The sequence below is a fragment of the Cyprinus carpio genome, chromosome B13, assembly GCF_018340385.1.
Source record: "Cyprinus carpio isolate SPL01 chromosome B13, ASM1834038v1, whole genome shotgun sequence".
Classification (NCBI taxonomy): Eukaryota; Metazoa; Chordata; class Actinopteri; order Cypriniformes; family Cyprinidae; genus Cyprinus; species Cyprinus carpio.
In genome coordinates this window covers 16,147,043-16,168,189 of record NC_056609.1, presented here as the reverse complement: position 1 = coordinate 16,168,189, position 21,147 = coordinate 16,147,043, and the positions used below count along the sequence as shown (strand labels likewise).

Sequence of the window (21,147 nt, the reverse complement as noted above, 5' to 3'; positions counted from 1 at the left end):
TTGTCTTCAGCGTCTCCCTTCTTGCTTAAATGCAGAACAGGGATTGCTTTAAGTAGTTTCCTGTCTTTAGGGAAGCTGGGAGCCTTCGGGCATGTTTTGTACTAATAGTTCCTCAGTACAACAACAATAATCGGTTTAAAAATATTTCTGGTATTGGACACAGGTGTCAGTTTCATGCCAGAGATATTTCGAGAAACAGACGTTGACAATTAACAGGATTTTTATTTGTGTGATTTTTATTTTACTCATTGTTTTGCCTGTACGGTAGCTGCGAATTAATTGTGAAAGAGTGAAAGAGTAATTGAGAAAGCATGATGCATTGAAATTTGCAAAACAGTTTAGTAGCAAAGTTAAAGTCTTAATGTTCCATTGGAAATATCAAACAGGTGAATGTTCAGGAAGATTTTACAATTATCCGGCTATTTTATGTTTGTGCCAGTATTCAATATAATGTGTTTTGAATTATGAAAGGAGCTCTTCATTAGATGATAATGATCTTGTGTGAATTATTCATTTTATTATAGACTGGACTAACATTTAAATTTATTGCTTACATTTTATACTGATAATTCTCTATTCAAGCCTTGAGAGGATGTTAATGTGACATTATGGATCGTTAAAGAATTGGAAAGTGGCAGCAAAAGTACAGCGTTAGGTCTTTCTCTTTTTGTGGAGGTGAAATGTTTCCAAGAAGAACGCTTCACACACTCTGTGCGCCTCTCAACACCGCCCACTTTTGAAACGCGGTTGTCGCTTGAATTTTCCAATTTTCATCTCACAAAAAGCCAGGGCTTCTGAAAGGCACTTGAATATAAATATTTTAGGGTTGTAATTATTTGAGGAGGAAGCATTGATGTTTAAATATTTAAGGCTTCGTCTTTCAGTATGCTGTGACAGTGTTTAGTGGGGCTCTCAAACTATCTTATTGCACAAAGTCTCAGACGTCTGTTACAGCGTCAGATTATAGCTCAAGTATGGATGGGTAATTGTATTTTCAGCTGTTTTATTAGCATCTTTATTTCTGGTTTGATGCTGGATCTACATGCTTGACATTCTTCACACTTCAGTGGAACACTTAAGGATGAATTTGCAGTTTGTTGATGATAGGGTAGTCATATAATTTAGTTTATTTATTTATTTTTCACTAGTAGTGATTGATTCAGCCTTAGAGATGGCGTTAAGAATTGTATATTATTTGTATTATTTCTCTGCTGTTTCAGAATAGGTCATATGAATTTTATTATAGATGTAATTACTGTTTACCATAGCAGAAAATGTCCAATAAGCGGTGATTGTTTGATATTGCACCATTGTACGAACTCTGAATTTGCAGGTGACTGATTTTAATTTCCAAAGCAACCACTGTGATAAATGTTATAATAATATAAAATGGGACCATTTTGTATTTATTTTGAATGTATTTTGTATCTTAATAACGGATACAAAGTCAGTTATTAAAGGCCGGAACACACCGTCGTTTTTATATATATGTTTTTTATAACAACATGAGCCATTTAAAATTATTAAAGTTATCATCAACATTGCAGATATTCAAAATGGTAAGCAAGCGCTGCTTTGTTTAGGTTTCATATATTTGTGTTTATCTTGTATATCTTTGTTTCGGTTTCTCCATTTGAATGACGAATATTTACCATTGATAGCTGCTGAAATAGACCGCTAAATCCTCTCACGTATGCGCAGAATGCATGTGTTAGTTTGCAGTCGGCTGTAGTCTGTGCGGTGTGTTCACGTGCAGCTTTTTGGTCCGACGCTGCCGACACGAAGCAACAACATCATCGGCTTTCATTGCTGCAAGTTTTTTGAAGTTGGCTTGGTATGTTCTGGCCTTAACACTATATACTGTTTTTTTTTTTCTTCTGCTGCTAAATTAATAAGTATGTCAACCCTCTACTATGCGAGTGTGTCACTCGCATATGCGACTAAATCTGCATTCTGGCGACTAAATGATGTCTAATATTAGCCAATGGCTAATAAATTCTCAGATTTTACTCACCAGTGTGTGAGTTGGAGGCTAAGTATAAGTTTAGCGCAGATATAGTTTCACTTGTGAACACTCTCTGACTGAGTGCTTCAGATTTCAACTCAACGTAAATCCAACTGTGCTATATTAAACTTAACCTAAACTCAAGCGCAAAGCACCACAACTCGACGTATCTTAAAATCCACACACAAACACACACAAATAGACATAGATTTGTCTCACACGCATGTAGAGAGAGAGATAGAATTGACGTGCTACATGTAATGGCGTTTAAGAACTGCCGGGTTTTCCGGTAGTGGATGGGACTAATGCACAAACGGCAATCTCATTCCCCTATTATCGTCCCTGTTTTGATTTCAGCAAATCAGTTTGAGCGAATGAACACAGCCTGATTAATATTCATAAATCCAGCAGCTTGTTAATCCATTTCATACTGTGCTTATTTGTAGAATTCGTATCATTATTTTATCAGTATTTCTGTTAGTTTTTTTCCCTAATTTCTTTCTTTTTACAAAAACACTGAATGACCAAAAAAGCACGACCACCAGTCCTAAGTTCAGTTAAAATGACTAATATGCATACATGGTTATCAAGTTTTAAATCAAAGTTCTATCATTAAATAATACTTGATTATCATATTATAATGCTTGACTGACTGTTAAGAGTGTACTTTCAGATATTTTAAAAAAAGTACCATTTTACAAACATATATGTATGTGTATGTATGTGTGTATATATATTAATATATATCAGTCTGGCGAGTAAACTAAGAAATTTACTAGCCAATGGCGATTCAATGGCCAAGGTGTCCGTAGAGGGTTGCATGTTGATGTTTATGTCTTATGACTTATGTTTCTACTAAACCTGCATTGTCCATTGTGCATTGTTCTCTGCGATTGTATTTGTCATCTGTCCATATCTTAGATCTTATTTAACACTTAATTTTAGTTCTTTGTAGTCTTTATTTACATATTTAGTACTTTATTTAAATCAATTTAATCTTTTCCATTCTTTCCATCCTTTTATTCTTTTTATATATTCATTATAAACAAAGAAATAAAGATACCATGATACAAACTATGATTGAAATGACAATAAAGCCACTCTGACTCTAAATCACAAACAACTGGAAACATCATGGGGCCTTCGAATATTGTTATAGACAATGGGGGCCTTGGAGTCAAAAAGATTGAGAATCACTGCCCTAGACTTCAGCCTGTCTTCTGGGTTTCATAGTTTTTTCATAAGTGAACATGTCAGATAGGCATCATGGGAAATGTAAAATTGACCTCCAGTGAGACGTGACCTTTAAGTTTGCTCTCAGTCTGTTGATCCCTCAAGTACCTCTGGTCACACATGGAGCGAAGGCCGCTGAACTGCACAGTGTAAGAAGGCTGGAATTGGATCACTGTTTGCTTTTCATATCACACTGAATACATTTAAGCACAGAAGATGATGATGTTAGATAAACACATTAACTCGCTTCAGTGCGAACTCTACAGAACATGCCAGTGTGTACAAAATACAGATCCAGCACATCTTTCCAGCAACAAGTCTAGTAGAGTGAGATCAATGTGAATTTAAAATGGGGAAAATAAAGTATCCAAGGGGTCAATATGTAATAACTGAATGGGTCAGTCATGGTATAGTGTCAGGGTGTGTTCCCACTTGTAGTTCAGTTCGTTTGGTTCTTTTGGTCCGTACCAAAAAGGAAAATGATACATTTGGTCCTGGAACCTAAAGATACCGAACCTAAAAGCATAGTGATATGTTCACAACCTGATTGGTCGTGTTGAATGACGTATTCGTGACGGAACTTACTGAACACGCCAAACAAAAGGTGTGTTCGACTTAAAGCGGCGCTGTGGGTGTATGATATCAAAGCACCCATTAACCGATCGGATCTGGTCAGCGCCGCTTTAAGCTGAACACACGTAATGCCATCTGCTGGACTAAGCGTGCTCATTGTTGCGAGTACATATAATTTTATTTTCACCACCTGCAAACTCACATAAAGCTCATAAAAGGCACTTTACCTCCATGTTTGCCCTCTGCTCATTTTGTTTTGGTTACACCGCTCGTTCTGTGTTATCAAATCATGTCGCATAGCATTGCATCTTATTTACTGTTTTTGGTTCGTTTAGAAGTATTTGGTCCGTGTTATGTTCATATTTCATTTGAACTGGACCCAGAGTTTGTTTGGTGCGAAACCAGGGTTTGGATGGCAGCGTTCATGAATTAATTCAAGTTTCTCACATTAAAAAAATCTAATTGTGCTTAAAGAACTAGTGCATATAGCTGAATTATTATTATTATTATTATTATTATATTAAAACATTGTAACTGTTATCAAGGTTTGCAGTGGGTTGAAAAAGTCACTTTATTTTAATGTTTCCTTGTTACAGTGCAAATGGATTTAGTTAGTTGCTTTTAATTTATGTAATGTAATTATTTAATTTACTGTTGCCTACTACAGTAAATAAATTTAACGTATAACAAGGACACATTAATATAAAGTGTTACTGAAAAAAGTGACAAGTTGATATAAGTAATATTTTCCAGATACATAACCATTTATTTTGGCTTTAGTGTAGTGGCTATGTATGTTTATATAAATCAGTTTAATTTAACAAATAACCTGTTTTCTTTATATCATACTTATGCCACCCATACAGTATATGAGGGTTATCGGATTGCTGTTTGCTTCACACCACACTACTCTGTTGTCGCCAATGTCAGTTCCAGTCAAAACACTTTTCTTTTCAACCTACAGGACTTGGGTCGCAGATAGATTAACCTGCTAAATATCTGTCAGTCAGCTGCGCTTCTCTCAGATTGCGTCTTTGAAATTTCACACAAAGCAATTGCCACTCACGTGAGCAAGCACTGATTTGCCTTCGATTTTGAGCCTTTGTTAGTGATCTCCATTAACCGTTGGTGAGTGGTAAAACAGGGCTTAAATGTAGCGTGTGGGGGACATTACTGTTGTTACGATTTCACACAGTCTAATCAAGTCCTTATACATCAATTGCATATAGCTAAGCTGTTTGTATATTTAAGAATGTATTTTAGAGATCTTGCCTTTAAAAAAATTTGAAAACCCTTGCTTTCATTTTGTCTTCCCAAGGCTGGCTGATGGTGTCTTAGGTGATGGCAGCTGTGCATCGTGGCAGCAGTCATACACAATTTTATAGGTTTCATCATGCCTTCATAAAAGAAGAATGACCTCTGTTCCAGTGTCCAGATGGCAGTACTGGTCTCCTCACAAAATGTGAAATTCGAAAACCTTGAAGTGTCGCCCAAGTGTCTTTTGTGTTGAAATACTTTGGATCCTTTTTGGAAAGTCAGTCAGTGATCTATGCGGACCGAAGGATAGTAAATGATCCTGCACCATGCATCAATTCACAGCAGTCAGCCGGTTGCCAAGTTTTAACGCCAACTCTGCAACTCTGCCTCTGTCTCTGAGCTCCGGTGAATTTGCATCGAATGACATTTTGCTGTAATGCTAACAAGGGAAGCCTGTGTTTTCAATCAGTCAGCTTGTGAAAGGCTCTTGATGTCAGCACAGGTATTCTGTGGGAAGTGCCTGAGATTATTGTGCTTACACAGCAAGTGTGATGCTGGTCACCAAGGTTACAGCTGAATTATATCTGCGTCTGTCTCAAGGACCCTGGAAAGCTTAAGATATAAAGGTTGTCATTTTGGAACTTGCCTTTGGGGTTAAAATTTTTGTCGTTCATTTAAGATACTCATTTAATGAATTCAGTGTAAAGTAATACTTTAAATAAAGAGTCCAGCTTTGCAGTCATTGTAGGTTTCCAGTGTTTTTATGGTTTTATTTCCTCAGGCTTTTTTTTGACAGGATGGAAAAGCAGAGGGCAACACTCTCTGCTCACCTGTCATTCCTTAAAGCAAAATATTCCCATCCAAATGCTGTTAGCACTTGACAGGTATGAGTGAGCTCTCCAGACCATGCATTAAGCTGTATTTCATATCAGTGTGAAGTCTGTTGGTTCCAGGCCTTCTTATTTCTTTTTCTTAACATTTCTAAGTTAATATTTTGAGGGCTGAAGCAAGGCTTGCTGTTGCAACTTTTGGTCCATCTAACGTAATGCTGGAAAAACATGTTTGGTTATAAATGTGTAATATATTTGCTAAAAAAAATTCTAATGATAACAATGTTATATATATATATATATATATATATATATATATATATATATATATATATATATATATATATATATATATATATATATATATATATATATATATATATATATATTTTTTTTTTTTTTTATCATATTCTGAAGCTCTGCCATGAATGCAAATGCTATGCAATTTTTTTTCCTTGTACTTGATTGGATTTGTACTTGCTGTAGAGCTTTTAGTTTTAAAATATGTTTTGTGCCAGTTCTGTTTTAATTTTCCAATCATTTTGGAGTTGAATGTTACACAGTAAATATACAAGAATACTCATTTACATTCAATTGTTACAGTCTAATTGTACATTTAACTCCTGAGAAATTTTAATTAACTACATATACTTACTACATGGTCAGAGCTAGGATGAGGGTTTGGTTTAGGGTTAGTTGCATGTAATTAGGCATAATTTATTGTTATTACTATTGTTGTCACATGTGTAACAAGGTCACTGTAAAATAAATTACTTAATACTGTTTGGTAGGGGTGGGCGATATGGCAAAAGATATCATATGTTTTTTTTATATAAATTTTTGGACAAAGATACACATTACAAATTTTTTCAGGTACAATAGGTGTATTTAGCAGTAGCATTCAATAAATTGAATAAACAAATATAAAAGTAAAACACTATATAGATTGATTACTCTTAAAGCAACTGTATAAGTTTTTCAGTCATGATTGGTGAGTTAATTTTCTCTTTGTGTTTTGTTGTTTTATTAACTTTGAAGGAATAGTTCACCCAAAAATAATGTCATAGTGTTTTGTATGCCATCATTAACTCACTCAAAAGTTGTTTTAAACCTAAATGAGTTTCTTCCTTCGGCTGAACATAAATGCTGTTTTGAAGAACATGGAAAACCAAACAGTTGCTGGTCCACAGTGACTTCCGTAGTATTTTTTTTTTTTAACTAGCAAATTCAATGTGGACCAGCAACTGTTTGGTTACCACATTCTTCAAAATATCTTCTTTTGTGTATTCAGCACAAGAAAGAAATTAATACAGGTTTGGGACAACATGTGAGTGAGTAAATAATGACAGAAATTACATTTTAGGGTGAACTATACCTTTAATGACAGTCAGCAGCATGTTTGGTATTGTCTCTTTAAGACCTGTATGCATCTAATATACAGGCACGCATCCATTTTTCTCTCAACTGTTTACTTTCATTTTAGACATAACCAACTGAGTCTATATGTATCATTTTGTGTTTTTTTGACAGTATTAGCACAAAAGATAACTTAGTTCAGTAATTAGGTGCTATTTGACAGGCTTTAGTGCGCGCACTTCAGTTGTAGGTGCTCAAAAAAAGCGCATGTCAGAACAGCGCGTGAATGAAATGTTTAACCGGCAAGGCTTTAAAGCACATACAAATAATGTACTTTTGTGATTGTGCATAAGTGCTATGTCCCGTGTGTGTAACTCTGCTGAGTTAATATTTGATGTGAATGAATTTGGTGTTGTACAGTATATTGAGGCAGAGGCGTCAGAACTGCAGCTGATAGAATGTGCGCTGTAGCACGATACTATGATATTTATTCAAAAGCAGATCGTGGAGACATTTTTATTGTTCACGATCAAAAATCGTCATATCGCACACCCCCACTATTTGGTAACACACTTGAAATTTTTGCCTTAACTGAAAAAAAAAAAACACTGATGTGACCATATATTAAGAGTGCACGTACTAAGACAAATGCTGCATTTTAAAGTATTACACAGCCACAGTGTTATATTTTGATACAAGCTATATACATTTTTTGTCTGTGTGTGTTTGTATGACCTATTACAATGTAATGATGATGAATCTGTAAGTTGTCTGATATGCCAAAGGGGAAAAACAAACATTTAAGTTTTTTTTTAATAAAATTTTTAGCAAAGGAAAATAAAAGCTAAACTTGTTTTCTGGCAAATAAAAGCTAAGCTTGTTGTAGGAATGTACAGTGCAACAATGCATAATTTATTTTGTTTGTTTTAAAAATTCTTCCTCTTATAAGCTGCACACTATTGGCCTCGTGTTAGACATGCATCCTGCATCTCTGTATCTTTGTTGGGCAGATTCCCCTCAGTGGTTCCAGTTAATCTTGTCGGTTTCGGTATTGCTGATTGCTTATCAAGATGCTGATGTCTCCACCAACAAAGGGGAGATGACTTTTGCAGCCTCGTTCCAGACTATGCTAATCCAGCACTCAATATGGCCTATCCGGGGATTTATGAAGGCAACAGTGGGCTTTCTGATTTACGGCTTTACACAGATCCATCTTCAGGAACACGCGGAAAGGTCTGCTCAATATGTTATCATCAGATCCAAACATTTAAAGCTCGGAGCATGGTTGTTCAGGATTTAAGCAGCTTCCAGGTTGCTCAGAGCTGCTGGACGTTCACATAAACATTATTGTTGTTGCGGGCTTATGGATTTTGAGAGGTTTGTCTTCTCCATGGTCTTCTGTGCCACATAAAGACATTTAGGACACGAAAATTAAGCCATTCTCTCATGTGCTGAACCATGTGATTCTTTCATAAGGTTCGCTCTGAGTTTCTACTCTCAGTAATGTATTTTTGTAAGCTGCTTATGAAATGGCAGTCGTCCAAATGCTCCCCTTTAAACCGAAAGCAGAATTTAATATGAGTATGAAGTGTGTGTATGTGTGTGTGTATATACACTCACTGCCCACTTTATTAGGTGCACCTTGCTAGTACCGGATTGGACCCCCCTTTGCCTTCAGAACTGCCCTAATTCTTCGTGGCATAGATTCAACAAGGTGTTGGAAACATTCCTCAGAGATTTTGGTCTATATTGACATGATAGCATCATGCAGTTGCTGCAGATTTGTCGGCTGCACATCCATGATCGAATCTCCCGTTCCACCACATCCCAAAACTGCTCTATTGGATTGAGATCTGGTGACTGTGGAGGCCATTTGAGTAAAGTGAACTTATTGTCATGTTCAAGAAACCAGTCTGAGATGATTTGAGCTTTGTGACATGGTGCATTATCCTGCTGGAAGTAGACAGCAGAAGAATGGTATTCTGCATACCTTGGTTGTAATGAGTGGTTATTTGAGTTACTGTTGCCATTCTATTATCTCTACCCAGTCTGCCCATTCATCTCTGACCTCTGACATCAACAAGGCATTTTCGTCCACACAACTGCCACTCACTAGATATTTTCTCTTTTTTTGGACCATTCTCTGTAAACCCTAGAGATGGTTGTGCGTGAAAATCCCAGTAGATCAGCAGTTTTTGATATACTCAGACCAGCCCGTCTGGCACCAACAACCATTCCACGTTGAAAGTCACTTAAATCCCCTTTCTTCCCCATTCTAATTCTCAGTTTGAACTTCAGCAAGTCGTCTTCACCACATATAGATGCGTAAATGCATTGAGTTGCTGCCATGTGATTGGCTGATTAGTAATTTGTGTTACCAAGCAATTGAATAGGTGTACCTAATAAATTGGCCGGTGTGCGTGCGTGTGTGTGTGTGTGTGTGTGTGTGTGTGTGTGTGTGTGTATAAAAATAAGGTAATTCCTGAGGACAGTGCTGCTTGGTGCATTTGTTGGCTGCATACAAGCTTTTTGAAAAAAACAAACAATCAAAAACTTCCTTGTTCAAAATCGCACTTTAATTTTCTTCAAATTAAAAGTCTTAAGGCGGAATAATGACACTAAAATCACCATCATGAACACACACACAGTTTATAATACTATTCGAATAATATTCTAATACTAAATACTACTATTATTTATATTAAATATTATATACTGAATAATAATATTGACGTTAACTTTATTAACAAACCGCATATTGAAGTCTAAACAAGTACATTCTCAACTAAACATCTTTTAAAACTACATTCTGTGACACAAAAATAGTATTATTCTTTAATTATAGTGCATTTGGCCATTACACTCACTGTGAGAAATATGGCAAGCAGAGTAATACATGATACAAGCGGTGAACCAGTCGAAGGAGCTCTGTTATCACTTTAATATCGAACTATTATCAGCCAAATAGGTTCGAGGTCCAGAAAGAACTGTTGTATAAATAAATATATATATATATATATATATATATATATATATGTGTGTGTGTGTATATTCTCATCAGTGATCTTTACGTCAACAAAATCTGCTCTGCTCAGTATATCAGTATGCGCTGTACACACTGCTAATCTCGTTAGATTGGCCTCTTGTGCTCATAATGCAGTGTGGTGACTGTACCTTTCTTCTACTAAAGATCACCAGACTCCTTTCGCATAGAGATGGACTAAGCTGTTGGCGCTTTTGCTAACAAGCAAAATCTAGAGTGCCTGCCATTCCTCAGAGAGTCCAATAAGCCTCCGTAGGACCTCAATGATGCCAATTAGCTTCATCGTCTTCTCGCCATTTTTCATAGCCTCTAGCAGTGTGCGCAAGGGCTATCTAGGAGTTAAAGTCCCTGACAAGCATGCCTCTAAATTATTTCTTGTATGTTTCATCACAGTTGAATCACCATCTGGACCAGTCCGCTCATTAGATTTTCCTGTCTGGACAATTTCACATGTTTTCTGTTGCCAGCTCGAGTCAGTATGACATGTTCTGAGGGGAAGATTGTTTAGAAAAAAAGCTGTTTTTATTTTTCTATTGGTGAACAACAATTGTATTTGAGGTTTTGATACAACCTATTTTATTAAAATACAGTAAAAATGGTATAGAACTGTTCTCTATTTAAAGGGATAGTTCATCCAAAAATGAAAATCCTGTTATTATAACTCACCCTCATGTTGTTCTAAACTCATAAGATCTTCATTCATCTTTAGAATACAAATTAAGATATTTTGGATGAAATAGAGCTTTCTGACCCTGCAAAGACAGCAACACAATTACCACATTCAAGGTCCAGAAATGTGCATCATGGTACTCTTGTGAATGCGTGTTGAAGACTGACACAGAAGATAAGAAATTGTTGAATAAAGTTATTTTTGTTTTCTTTTTTCGCACAAAAAGTATTCCCGTATCTTCATAAAATGATGGTTAAACCACTGATGTCACATTTACTATTTTAACGGTCTCCTACTACCTTTCTCAGCCTTGAATATTTCAGTTGTGTTGCTGTCCATGCAGGGTCAAAAAGCTCTCGGATTTCAAGAAAAATATCCTAATTTGCTTTCCGAAGATGAACGAAGGACTTAAAGGTTTGGAATGACAGGAGGGTGAGTAATTAATGGCAGAATTTTCATTTTTGGGTGAACTCTCCCTTTAAAGATTTATTTATGTAAATAAATCAAATTTAATTTATTCATGTGAAGGCAATGGCATAGCTGAATTTGGCAAAGCTGTTTTTGTTTGTTCTGTTGAAAACAGTTGTGGTGCTTAGTATTTTTTTAATAATTTAAAATAAAACTAAAATGATTGTCATAGTGTTTAATGCATGGTTATTAAATTTGAAGCGTTTAAAAAGATTCTGTGTGTGTGTGTGTGTGTGTGTGTGTTTTTCTCTTGACATTCCTACCTTGAACGAATGTTTCTTTTAAGGTTTGTTCAAAACATGACATTGGGTGAATGTACTGCAGTATGCATAATATAGACGTGCCTACAGAGTCATTGCTTTGCTCTTTTCTGCTTATCTCTGAAGTGACACCAGCTGAAGTAAATTCATTTTCATATCAAGCTTAAAGCTTCAAGTTGGCATGTTTGATCAGTTTCTTTTCTGTCTCAGCAGCCTGTCAGCCGGTGATGTTGTATCCAAACATAAATGGAAAGTTAACAGATATGCTCTGTTTCTGTATGAAAGGACACACTGTACAGAATTTGCTCAGCTGGAGTGTAAGGATGTCCTTGCATTACTTGTTTCGTCCTGATGGGGGAGTTGTCTTTCCAATTCTCCCTTATTTGTCTCAGCAAGCATATTTTTTGCGACATCTGTTCCCTAGTCATGTGTCTTAAGCAACCAACATGATAATCAGTTAAAAAGGAAGTCTCGCCATACTCTCCACAAAGTGTTTAATTTGTACACACTGCGTTTCTGATTTGTTAGAGTCAAGTAACAGAAAATGAACAAATTAGGTTCTAGTTTTAAGGGGACTGACATGAATTTTACTCTTTGGAATGTCTCGATTTCCATGTAACTATTAAGAATCCCCTTCAAAGAAGATAGAGATGCTGCAATTATCTCTTCATGGAGAAATTCCTGTGCATTTTTTTTGTTATTATAGCAACACTATAACTAATGACTGTTTTAATCCAGACAGAAAGATGCTAAGCATATGTTTGGCTGTGAAATAAAATATTAGTGAATCTTACGGTTTCCCTTGGTACCAAGAACATTCATAAACCACATGTTGGTTTGAGTATGGCCTAATTGTACATGTTATTTTGTGTGTAAAAATATTTTAATATATGTGTGTGTGTGTGTGTGTGTGTGTGTGTGTGTGTGTGTGTGTGTGTGTGTGTGTGTGTGTGTGTGTATAATTGTTTTTTTTTTTTTTAAGCTAAATTGCATGTTTTTAGTGCCTGTTTTGGTGAAGTCATTGTAAACTCATTTGCCTCATAGACCTGCTGCCAGACGTTTCTGGTTCTTAATTTATTATTTTGTTCACTATTACTAACTGTTTACTTTAATATTTACTTTAAATAGCATTTAGTTGTGAACTACTTAAAAGCTACACTCCAGTTAGAGCTGAAAAGATTATTTGACATTATCGACATTGTCAACAAGAAAAAATTGTAAACAGATATTTTTGTTGTCGAGTAGTCATTTGATCTCATATGACTTAATGCAGTGTTTCCCAACTGGGGTGCCGTGTAAAAAATCATTTTTTAATAATTTTAAATTGCTAAAATGTTCAAAAAAGCACCCATTATATAATATCCATTTCTGATGTTGTCAATAATTAACGATGCACTAAAATTGCAGCTGACAAAAATTTGTTCACTGCTCAGGTTTCACTTTCACATGTTGTGATGCTCTGCGTATTATACCGCTCTATGCGTCTGTGCTCTGCTCAACTCTCCACTCATTTGCCGTTCATTAAAAAGTTAGTTAACCCAAAAATGAAAATTAGGCCATAAATTACTCACCCTCAAGGCATCCTATGTGTATATGACTTTCTTCTTTCAGACGAATCCAGTCGGAGTTATATTAAAAATTGTCTTTGATCTTTCAAGCTGTTTAATGGCACTCAGCGGGTGTTGCAGTGCTTCAGTCCAAAAGAAGTGAAATAAAAAGCATCCATCCATTATTAAAAAAAAAGAAGTGTCTAACACGGTTCCGGGGGGTGAACAAAGGTAGTGAGTCGATGCATTTTTGTAAGAATAATATCCATATTCAAAACGTAATAATCAATTTAATCTAGCTTGAGCCAAAGGATGCGCTCAGTACAGTCAAGACAGTTCAGGCATTGAAGTGCATCAGAAGTAAAAAAAACGATATAAATACTGTTCCGTTTCTTGCTCAGATCGATCTTTTTGTCATCTACATTTTGGATGCCCTGGGGATAAGCAGATAAACATTAAATTTTCCTTTTTGGGTGAACTATCCCTTTAACAAAATAAAACAAATCAAAAACAAAAAACTCTTTCATCATAATCTGTAAAATGGAAACTTGTCTCTAAAAACGCGTCTAATGAGATGGCGAGTCAGGATCGGCAACTTCATCCTTGTGACACAGACTCAGAAAACACTAGTTTATTAGTAAATAATTCAAAATCTCCTTAATATTTCCCCCTGATATTCATGGTAATTACTTTTGCTGGTGCTTTGTGGCAAGCTTAAGCCTATTGCGAGCATTTGAACGCAGAACTGTTTAGCTACGCTGACGGCACTTACCCTACATTCTGCTGCTGCTGCTGGACACTAAACACCATCGAGCCGCTCTTGACAGTTGTTATAGTCTTGTGTTGTTTCCATTAGCGCGGCAATTTTTTTTAATATAAAATATAAAAATAAGGAGAAGCCTAATACAGGCCAGAGGCCCGGTCCACGTCTGATGTGAAAATTGGCCAGGGCTTTACTGTTCAAGCTCATCGAAGCAGCAAAGTCCAATAAAAAATCAAGCCGACAGGAAACATGTAGTACAGTATTGTTTCTGTTTTCAATAGCCCTACTGTGCAGTAACATGGTGTGGTATATGGGCAACACTGGAAACGCTGCCCCCTCATTGATCTGTTAACTAGGGTTGGGTATCGATTGGGTTTTTTACGATACCGGTGCCATTTCGATACTTTTAAAACAGTTCCGGTGCTTGAACCGATACTTAAAAAAAAAAAAAGGAGCCACAAAAAACTATGGATAACATTTAAAGAACATTAAAAATATTTAAAATAAATCCACAACTTTCACACGCTCCTTGGATGCTCTCATTCCCCAAGTTGTGCTTCCCTTACTTTAAGGCTAATAAATGTATTTCATGATCTGGGTCATTGTTTAATACAAAACCACACATAAACATTCAAAATTATCTCTGTCAATCACTCTGATATTAAGTTAAAATGAGTGCTGTCTGTCATTGTCTTTAATCAGTTCTGTGAATGACTGTATGGTCATTCTTTATAAAGTAGCAACAATGTCGTTTGTAAAGTACAGTACTATTTCTACTGACACACTACAGCAAAAGATATAAATAACTGACCGAACACCATTCTTTGGGATGAAAATACTAACTTGCCGAAGACTTTTGCACAGTAGTGTATGTATAAAGTACGTATAATTAAATTAAGTATATTTAAATAAATATAATTAAAAAATTGAAGTGACATACAGCCAGGTATGGTGACCCATACTCAGAATTCTTGCTTTGCATTTAACCCATCCAAAGTGCACACACACAGCAGTATGTGTTCATATGTGTTAAGGGCTAGATTGTCGCTGGAGGAAACAGCTGTGATGTGATGAGCGGTGAACGGAGCGGAAACTTTACAGTAGATGGGAAACCGATTGCTCCCTCGTGACCTTTTGTAAACTGTATTTATGACAAAGAACTGCACAGATACAGATATTCTAACAATCTATCGATAAACACACCTTGTGTCCTTTGTTTCTGTTTGAGTCTGCTTGTGCTGCTCCGCTGTTTGAGTCCACTCGCGCTGCAACAGCTTAAGTCTGTCTACACTGGATGTGACAAAGTGACCTTTGAAAACCATTTGAAATTTGTGTCAGTGCGTCATAAATAGAACACAGCAGCAGTTTACTGTCGGGAATTAGTCGCGTCGCACCGCGCCACATCCAGGGTAGACAGCATAATACGTTCTATTGTATTTTTGTCGTGGCGTGTCGTCCGGTTTGGACATGGTGTTGAGAGAAAAATATGTTCAGCTGTAGTTCACTGACAAACTAGGCGATAACGCATTCGAAATCGAGGGCGATTTTGCCTAATTGTCAGTGAAATACTTCTGGGTAGTGAAAGCCGCTCAATCTAAAAGCAGGTAATGCTTATTTACTACTAATCATGGGACCGGCTTTACTGACGAGATGCGCATGACAATCGAATGTGATTAATTGCACAGCCCTAGTTTAAATTAACTTTAAGGTACACTATTGGTTGCACTGCATATGTATATCAGCACGTAAAAGTTTTAATGTACTTACCTGTCTTTACCCATGGGATTGCTTTGAGTTGCAGTAGTAATGAGATGAGTGTGACCTTGTGAAAATCACATCAGGCTCCAATCTAGCGTCCTATCAGTGTCTTATGTTAGGGGTGCTCCGATTGATCGGCTACCGATAACTATTGGCTGATAATCACGTTGGGATGATTGATCACCGTTCTCTAAAAGGTCGATCTCAAAAAAACGATCTCAAGCTGATGACGTTGCCGTGAGAGGTTTGGCATGACATGCAGGGGCACCTTCTCAGACTCTGTCCAGCGCGGGTGAAATCACAGCGTGCGCGCTCTCACGCTTTCTCTCTCAAAATATGCAAATGCCTTCAAATCACCACACATCACGTCTGTCTATAAGCGAGCTGCATGGTGCACAGTTGACACAGGAATTGTCACTTGCACAGTCGAGACAGTGTCACATCGTCACTAAAGTTTATAAATTGCATTTATTTTTAATTCTTGCCAATGTTTAACCATTCAGCGCTTGCATGCTCTCCTGGAGACCGTACACTCATGCCATTTGCAGTGCATACGTGGTGGGTATTTTTACTGCGCTCATGTTAACGGATTGAATAAAGAATTGATTGTAAAAGAAAGGGCAGTAGAGCTGACTATTTATGTCAATGGTAAGTTTGTGATAACGTAAGAAGTTAAAATGTTTTGCCAATTGCTTGAGCAACTTAATATATAAATCTAGAAGTAAATGCAAAAGTAAAAAGCATTGAATAATATTTACTTATATTTATTGTGTTTAAACATGTCTGTGAAAGTTTGTATGACTGTACTGTGTAAAAAAAAAAAAAAAACAGATTTGCAATGCTGAAAAGGCATTACCAGCCATGGATCATTAGCGTACTCCTCTGTGAAAGCACAGTCTGTGCTGCTTCCCCTCTCACAAGAGTCACCTAAAAGAGGAAACCCCCCCCCCCCCCCCCCCCCCCCCCCCCCCCCCCCCCCCCATCAAAAAATGAAATTCAGGCCCTGAATAAATGTCTAAAAATCCTGATTGGAGTATCACTATAAATGGTTCTAAATGATAAAAAGAAGGCTTTAAAAAGACCGGTATCGGCAGATACTGCTATCTGTAATCGGTGATCAGCTTCAAAAATCCTAATCGGAGCACCCCTGTCTTATGTGCCTGACAGGCTCAACTGAAAGGGATTGTCATGCTCAGGAATGGACAAAAGTGACCTGGCTCAGGGCCACCGCCACCATGTTCCTCATCTCTCTGTCGGCTCTCCACAGTGCTGCACACTGACCCTCAGCAGGCCGGCCCTCTATGCCACCGTCCTGCTTCTGACTTCTATTTCCTGCCAATTATCTGGACCACCAACATGGCTGTTGTTGCGTAATGACTGTGCCTTGTTTTTTCTGCCGTTAGTGAGCCATCGTGGCTGATGTGTGTTGCTGTAATGGCTTCTCATGGCCATGGAGGACAGATAGGAGACATTACTGGGAGTGTCTCATTAAATGAGCATGAAATTGAAAGCTGCTTCCCATCTGACAAAGACTTTGTGTTGAGCTTTTATCTCTGATGATATGTAGTTGGGTTTCACTTGATAATACAAAAGAATGAAATTATTCCTCAAAGTCTCCTTTATGGAGTTTGTTTGTTCACTCTATTTGATTTTCAGAAGAGTCACAATTGCACAGGAAAAGACAAATACAAAGCTAACGAGTACTTTCCTGGATTTTTCATAATATTATTCTCAGTGCTGGAATTCTACAAAAATATCAAGTCACCCTTTACGATATTAAGGTCTAGAAACGGTGACGGTGCAACATGGTCTGTCTTGGTTATGTCTTATAGTCTGTTCATTTCGATTAATCACTTTTTTTTTCTTTTTTTTTTTGCACTGAAGGGTGTTCTCTGAGCAAGAAGTTCAGGGCTCCACCAAAAAATATTTACACATGATTTTGGGCACATTTGTGACAAAAAAAAAATCTATATATATATTTATTATTATTTAATATTATTCTTTTTTTGCTAGTGATTTTTATACAGCTTTAATTCTTTGAGGACTATAAATACACTTTTGTTGAGCAATTATGGTATATGACCAAAGCATTATTGATTAGTTTTTATAAAAACAATTTTTTGAAATACTCTCATTCAATGATAGCCAATGAGAATTTTTCTAAGCATTTTAAAATGTATCTAAGTTTTCAGTCTGGTCCTCCAACAGAGATAATCAGCCCAAAAATAAATTAATGTGGTTAAACAAGTAAATTCAAATAAAATAAAAAGAAAAAATTTAGCAATACTAGAAATTATTATTTTATTTTTTTGCAGTGCTAGAGATAATTACCATAGACAGATAGATAGATAGATAGATAGATAGATACAGATAGATAAATGGATAGAATGAATTTCACACTTGGTCCTTTTCAGAGGTCTGAGCGCGGTGCTTTTTGGCCCATATGTGAACACTCCAAACGATCTCAGACCCCTCGGAAGCGGACCAAACCAAGACCATCTTGGGAGGTGGTCTGAGTACGGTTTGCTTTCGGCTAATGGTACGGTTCGCTAAAATCGTGCATTATGAACACAAATCAGCCCGGGCTCACTTGATTTTTTTTCATTCGCGAATTCCGTTGTAGTTTGGTCATCGGATGTCTCCGTACAAATCAGCTGTTCATAATGGCTGCATTTTCTGTCAGATCTCTACATATTATTAGCTCACAATGTACACTCGTTTATTTTAATTTTAACCGCAAGAGAGATGCAGTTGTGCGCCTTATCATTTTTGATATACGGTTCTACGAGCATGCACATCCCGGCGGGGGTACTAAACTACACTATTAGTTTGAGCAGCATTTATTATGTTTAAACTGTCAAAAACACCCATAGTTCACATAAACACAGTTGGTTTTGTCTCAATCGAATGTAAACATCTGGGGAAAAAATTGCATGTTTTTCAATACTGATCTGTGCTTTACTGTAGTTCTAGTACAACAGCCTAATAAGATGATCAGTAGAATCTTATATTATTCATACTATGAATAATATTCAGGTTTTTTTTTTTTTTTTTTACATTTGATTGTTCCATACTTGAATGCTGCTTTTAAGGATACCTACTGTACCTGAAAAATTTAAAGCAGTTTAATATATTTTCTTTTATTTATTTTATTTTTCGTATTTTTTTCCCACAATGTTGTCAGTGTGCTATAAAATAAACATGATTATATAAACAAGGAAAACAGTTTAAAATAAATGTTTTTTTTTTTTCTTTTTACAAAGGTGCAAAAGACAAACTTAGTGAAATATTCCATGTTCAAAGGTATAAGCTCATTCAACAGTAGGCTATTTGTAGCAATATTGTTTTACAAAATAATACTAACAACACAACTACAACTATCTTTAAAAACAAGTCTCTTGGTTAGTGAGGCACATACATTGTAAGTGAATAGGATATAATTTTGGAGGCCATAGGGTCAGCCATCAAACTCTGAACTGGATTAGACCCAAAAAGCAACAGTCTGAACACAAAGAGTTCTGAGACACCATTACTCTTCAAGTGGACCAAAAAAGGATCTGACTCCTCTTTCAGGAACAAGGACAGTGAACATAAAGAAAACTGGGCCCTTTTTCACTTGGTCCACTTAAAGGGGTCTGGGTTTGGTTCTTTTAAAAAAGACCCAAGTGTGAAAACACCCGAAGTCTTGGTGCTCTTATTTTTATTTGAGAAATGTTTATTACTTATTTTTTTGCACTGCTGAGCTTTTATCCTTTTTATTCCTCTAAATCCATGAATGTCATCACTGATAATTGATGCATTTGTTTTAATGAAACATTGTTGAGGAGTGGGACTGTGGATGATCTAGTTTTAAAGGTTGTGTGTCAGTGGTCATTGGACTGGAAAGTTTGCTGCCTACGCTGCAGTTTGTCAGCATCTCGATAGCTTGATCATCCTCAGACCTCCGCGTCTCTACATCATTGTCTCCGTTTTGCTTCAGTTAACAGATATCCTGCCACTTCAGCACCAGCGTTGATTTATGATCTTGTGCTGAAGATATTTAAAAACATTATTTACTGAAAAAAACTGAAATGTGTTTTGACACTATTTCAACTACTAAACACTTTTTTTTCTTTTGTGTTTATCATTTGGTTTGTAAGTAATGTTTCTATTATGTAGCTTTTGGCCATCTAAAAGACTTTCAGCTCATTGGGTACCTTTTCTTACCCCAGGAAAATTATTCATTATTCTGTTTGGATAAATTCACAGTTCATGCTCAAGTTATTGACCTTTTGAATTTATCTTTACTGCACTGCTGTAAGAATTACTTTAACCTCTGACCCTTAACACATTTTACATTTTTTTTTTCCCTTCTAGATGACTGCACGATCCCTGCCAGCGGTACAGTCTGATGAACGACTCCAGCCTCTTTTGAGCCACCTCAGGTAATTGATGATTTTGTGTTAATCTCTTGTTACGTAAAACTATATTCTACATTTTTTATTATTACATTGTGATCATTACAGCAGCTTTATGAAAGCCAGGTGTTTTATTCAGACATATCCACATGGGACTTTTCTATTTTGTTTCTTAAAAAATAGTAGGAAAAACATTCATACAATAATCCTTAGTTGTTGTTTGCAGTTTTCTTAGCCTACTGAGGACGGATCAAACAATCCACTTGAGGCCAGCCGGTACCCAAAGTGACTCTGACTGCTTTCCTTTATCTCTCACACGCGCTTTCATTCAGTCTCTTTCATTAATGCTCTTGGCACAGTCCCATTATGATGCGCCAAGGGTCCTCCATGTGTGAACCTGGCCTTGTGTTTTGGCTGCAGCCCAGGGGGTATACCAGTGTAGATTAAAGCTGGGCCTCTCAGCCATTGGCCACTCTGCATGCACGGACGACTGTGTCCCCCCACTTGCTTGCAGTGAAGGGGAACAATGGCAGCATTCCCAGCAGTCAATTCATTTGCTTTTTGATGGACTCTGAAAGAGAGCATTTTAATTGGATGTGTCTTTAGAGGGGACAGTTGTGGCTGTGGAGGATTGGCTAGTAGACTCTTTCACTTTCTGTCAGCACTGGGCATGCCAGATAAGAGGGCGTGAAAGGCCGGCGTGGAGTGGAACAGTGAGGGAGTGTAGAGGAATGGGAGAACAGGGCCTGGAAATGCTTAATTATTAATACCATCACACACATGGCCACAGCGGATGTGGCACTGTTTGGTGGAACCAGACCAAAAGGAATCTGCTTCTTTGCACCAGTCCCATTTTTGTACGAGCTTCTCATGAAAATGTTGTGTAGTATTTGTTGTGTAGTATAACACTTCTGTTACTTGATGTCAGTGGATTCAGTAGAACAGTCTGTGGCTTTGTGATATAACAGGGCTGCACTATTGACATTT

General features: G+C 36.8%; 1 protein-coding gene across 1 annotated transcript in view; it reads left to right on the top strand.

The window, feature by feature from the left end:
• LOC109100411 (DNA primase large subunit-like) overlaps positions 1–21,147 on the top strand; it is a 63,208-nt gene that overhangs the window by 13,168 nt on the left and 28,893 nt on the right. Inside the window, exon 8 of the mRNA XM_042736879.1 lies at positions 20,120–20,187. Within this exon, the coding sequence (XP_042592813.1) occupies positions 20,120–20,187 (68 nt within the window). The remainder of the gene's footprint in view (positions 1–20,119; positions 20,188–21,147) is intronic.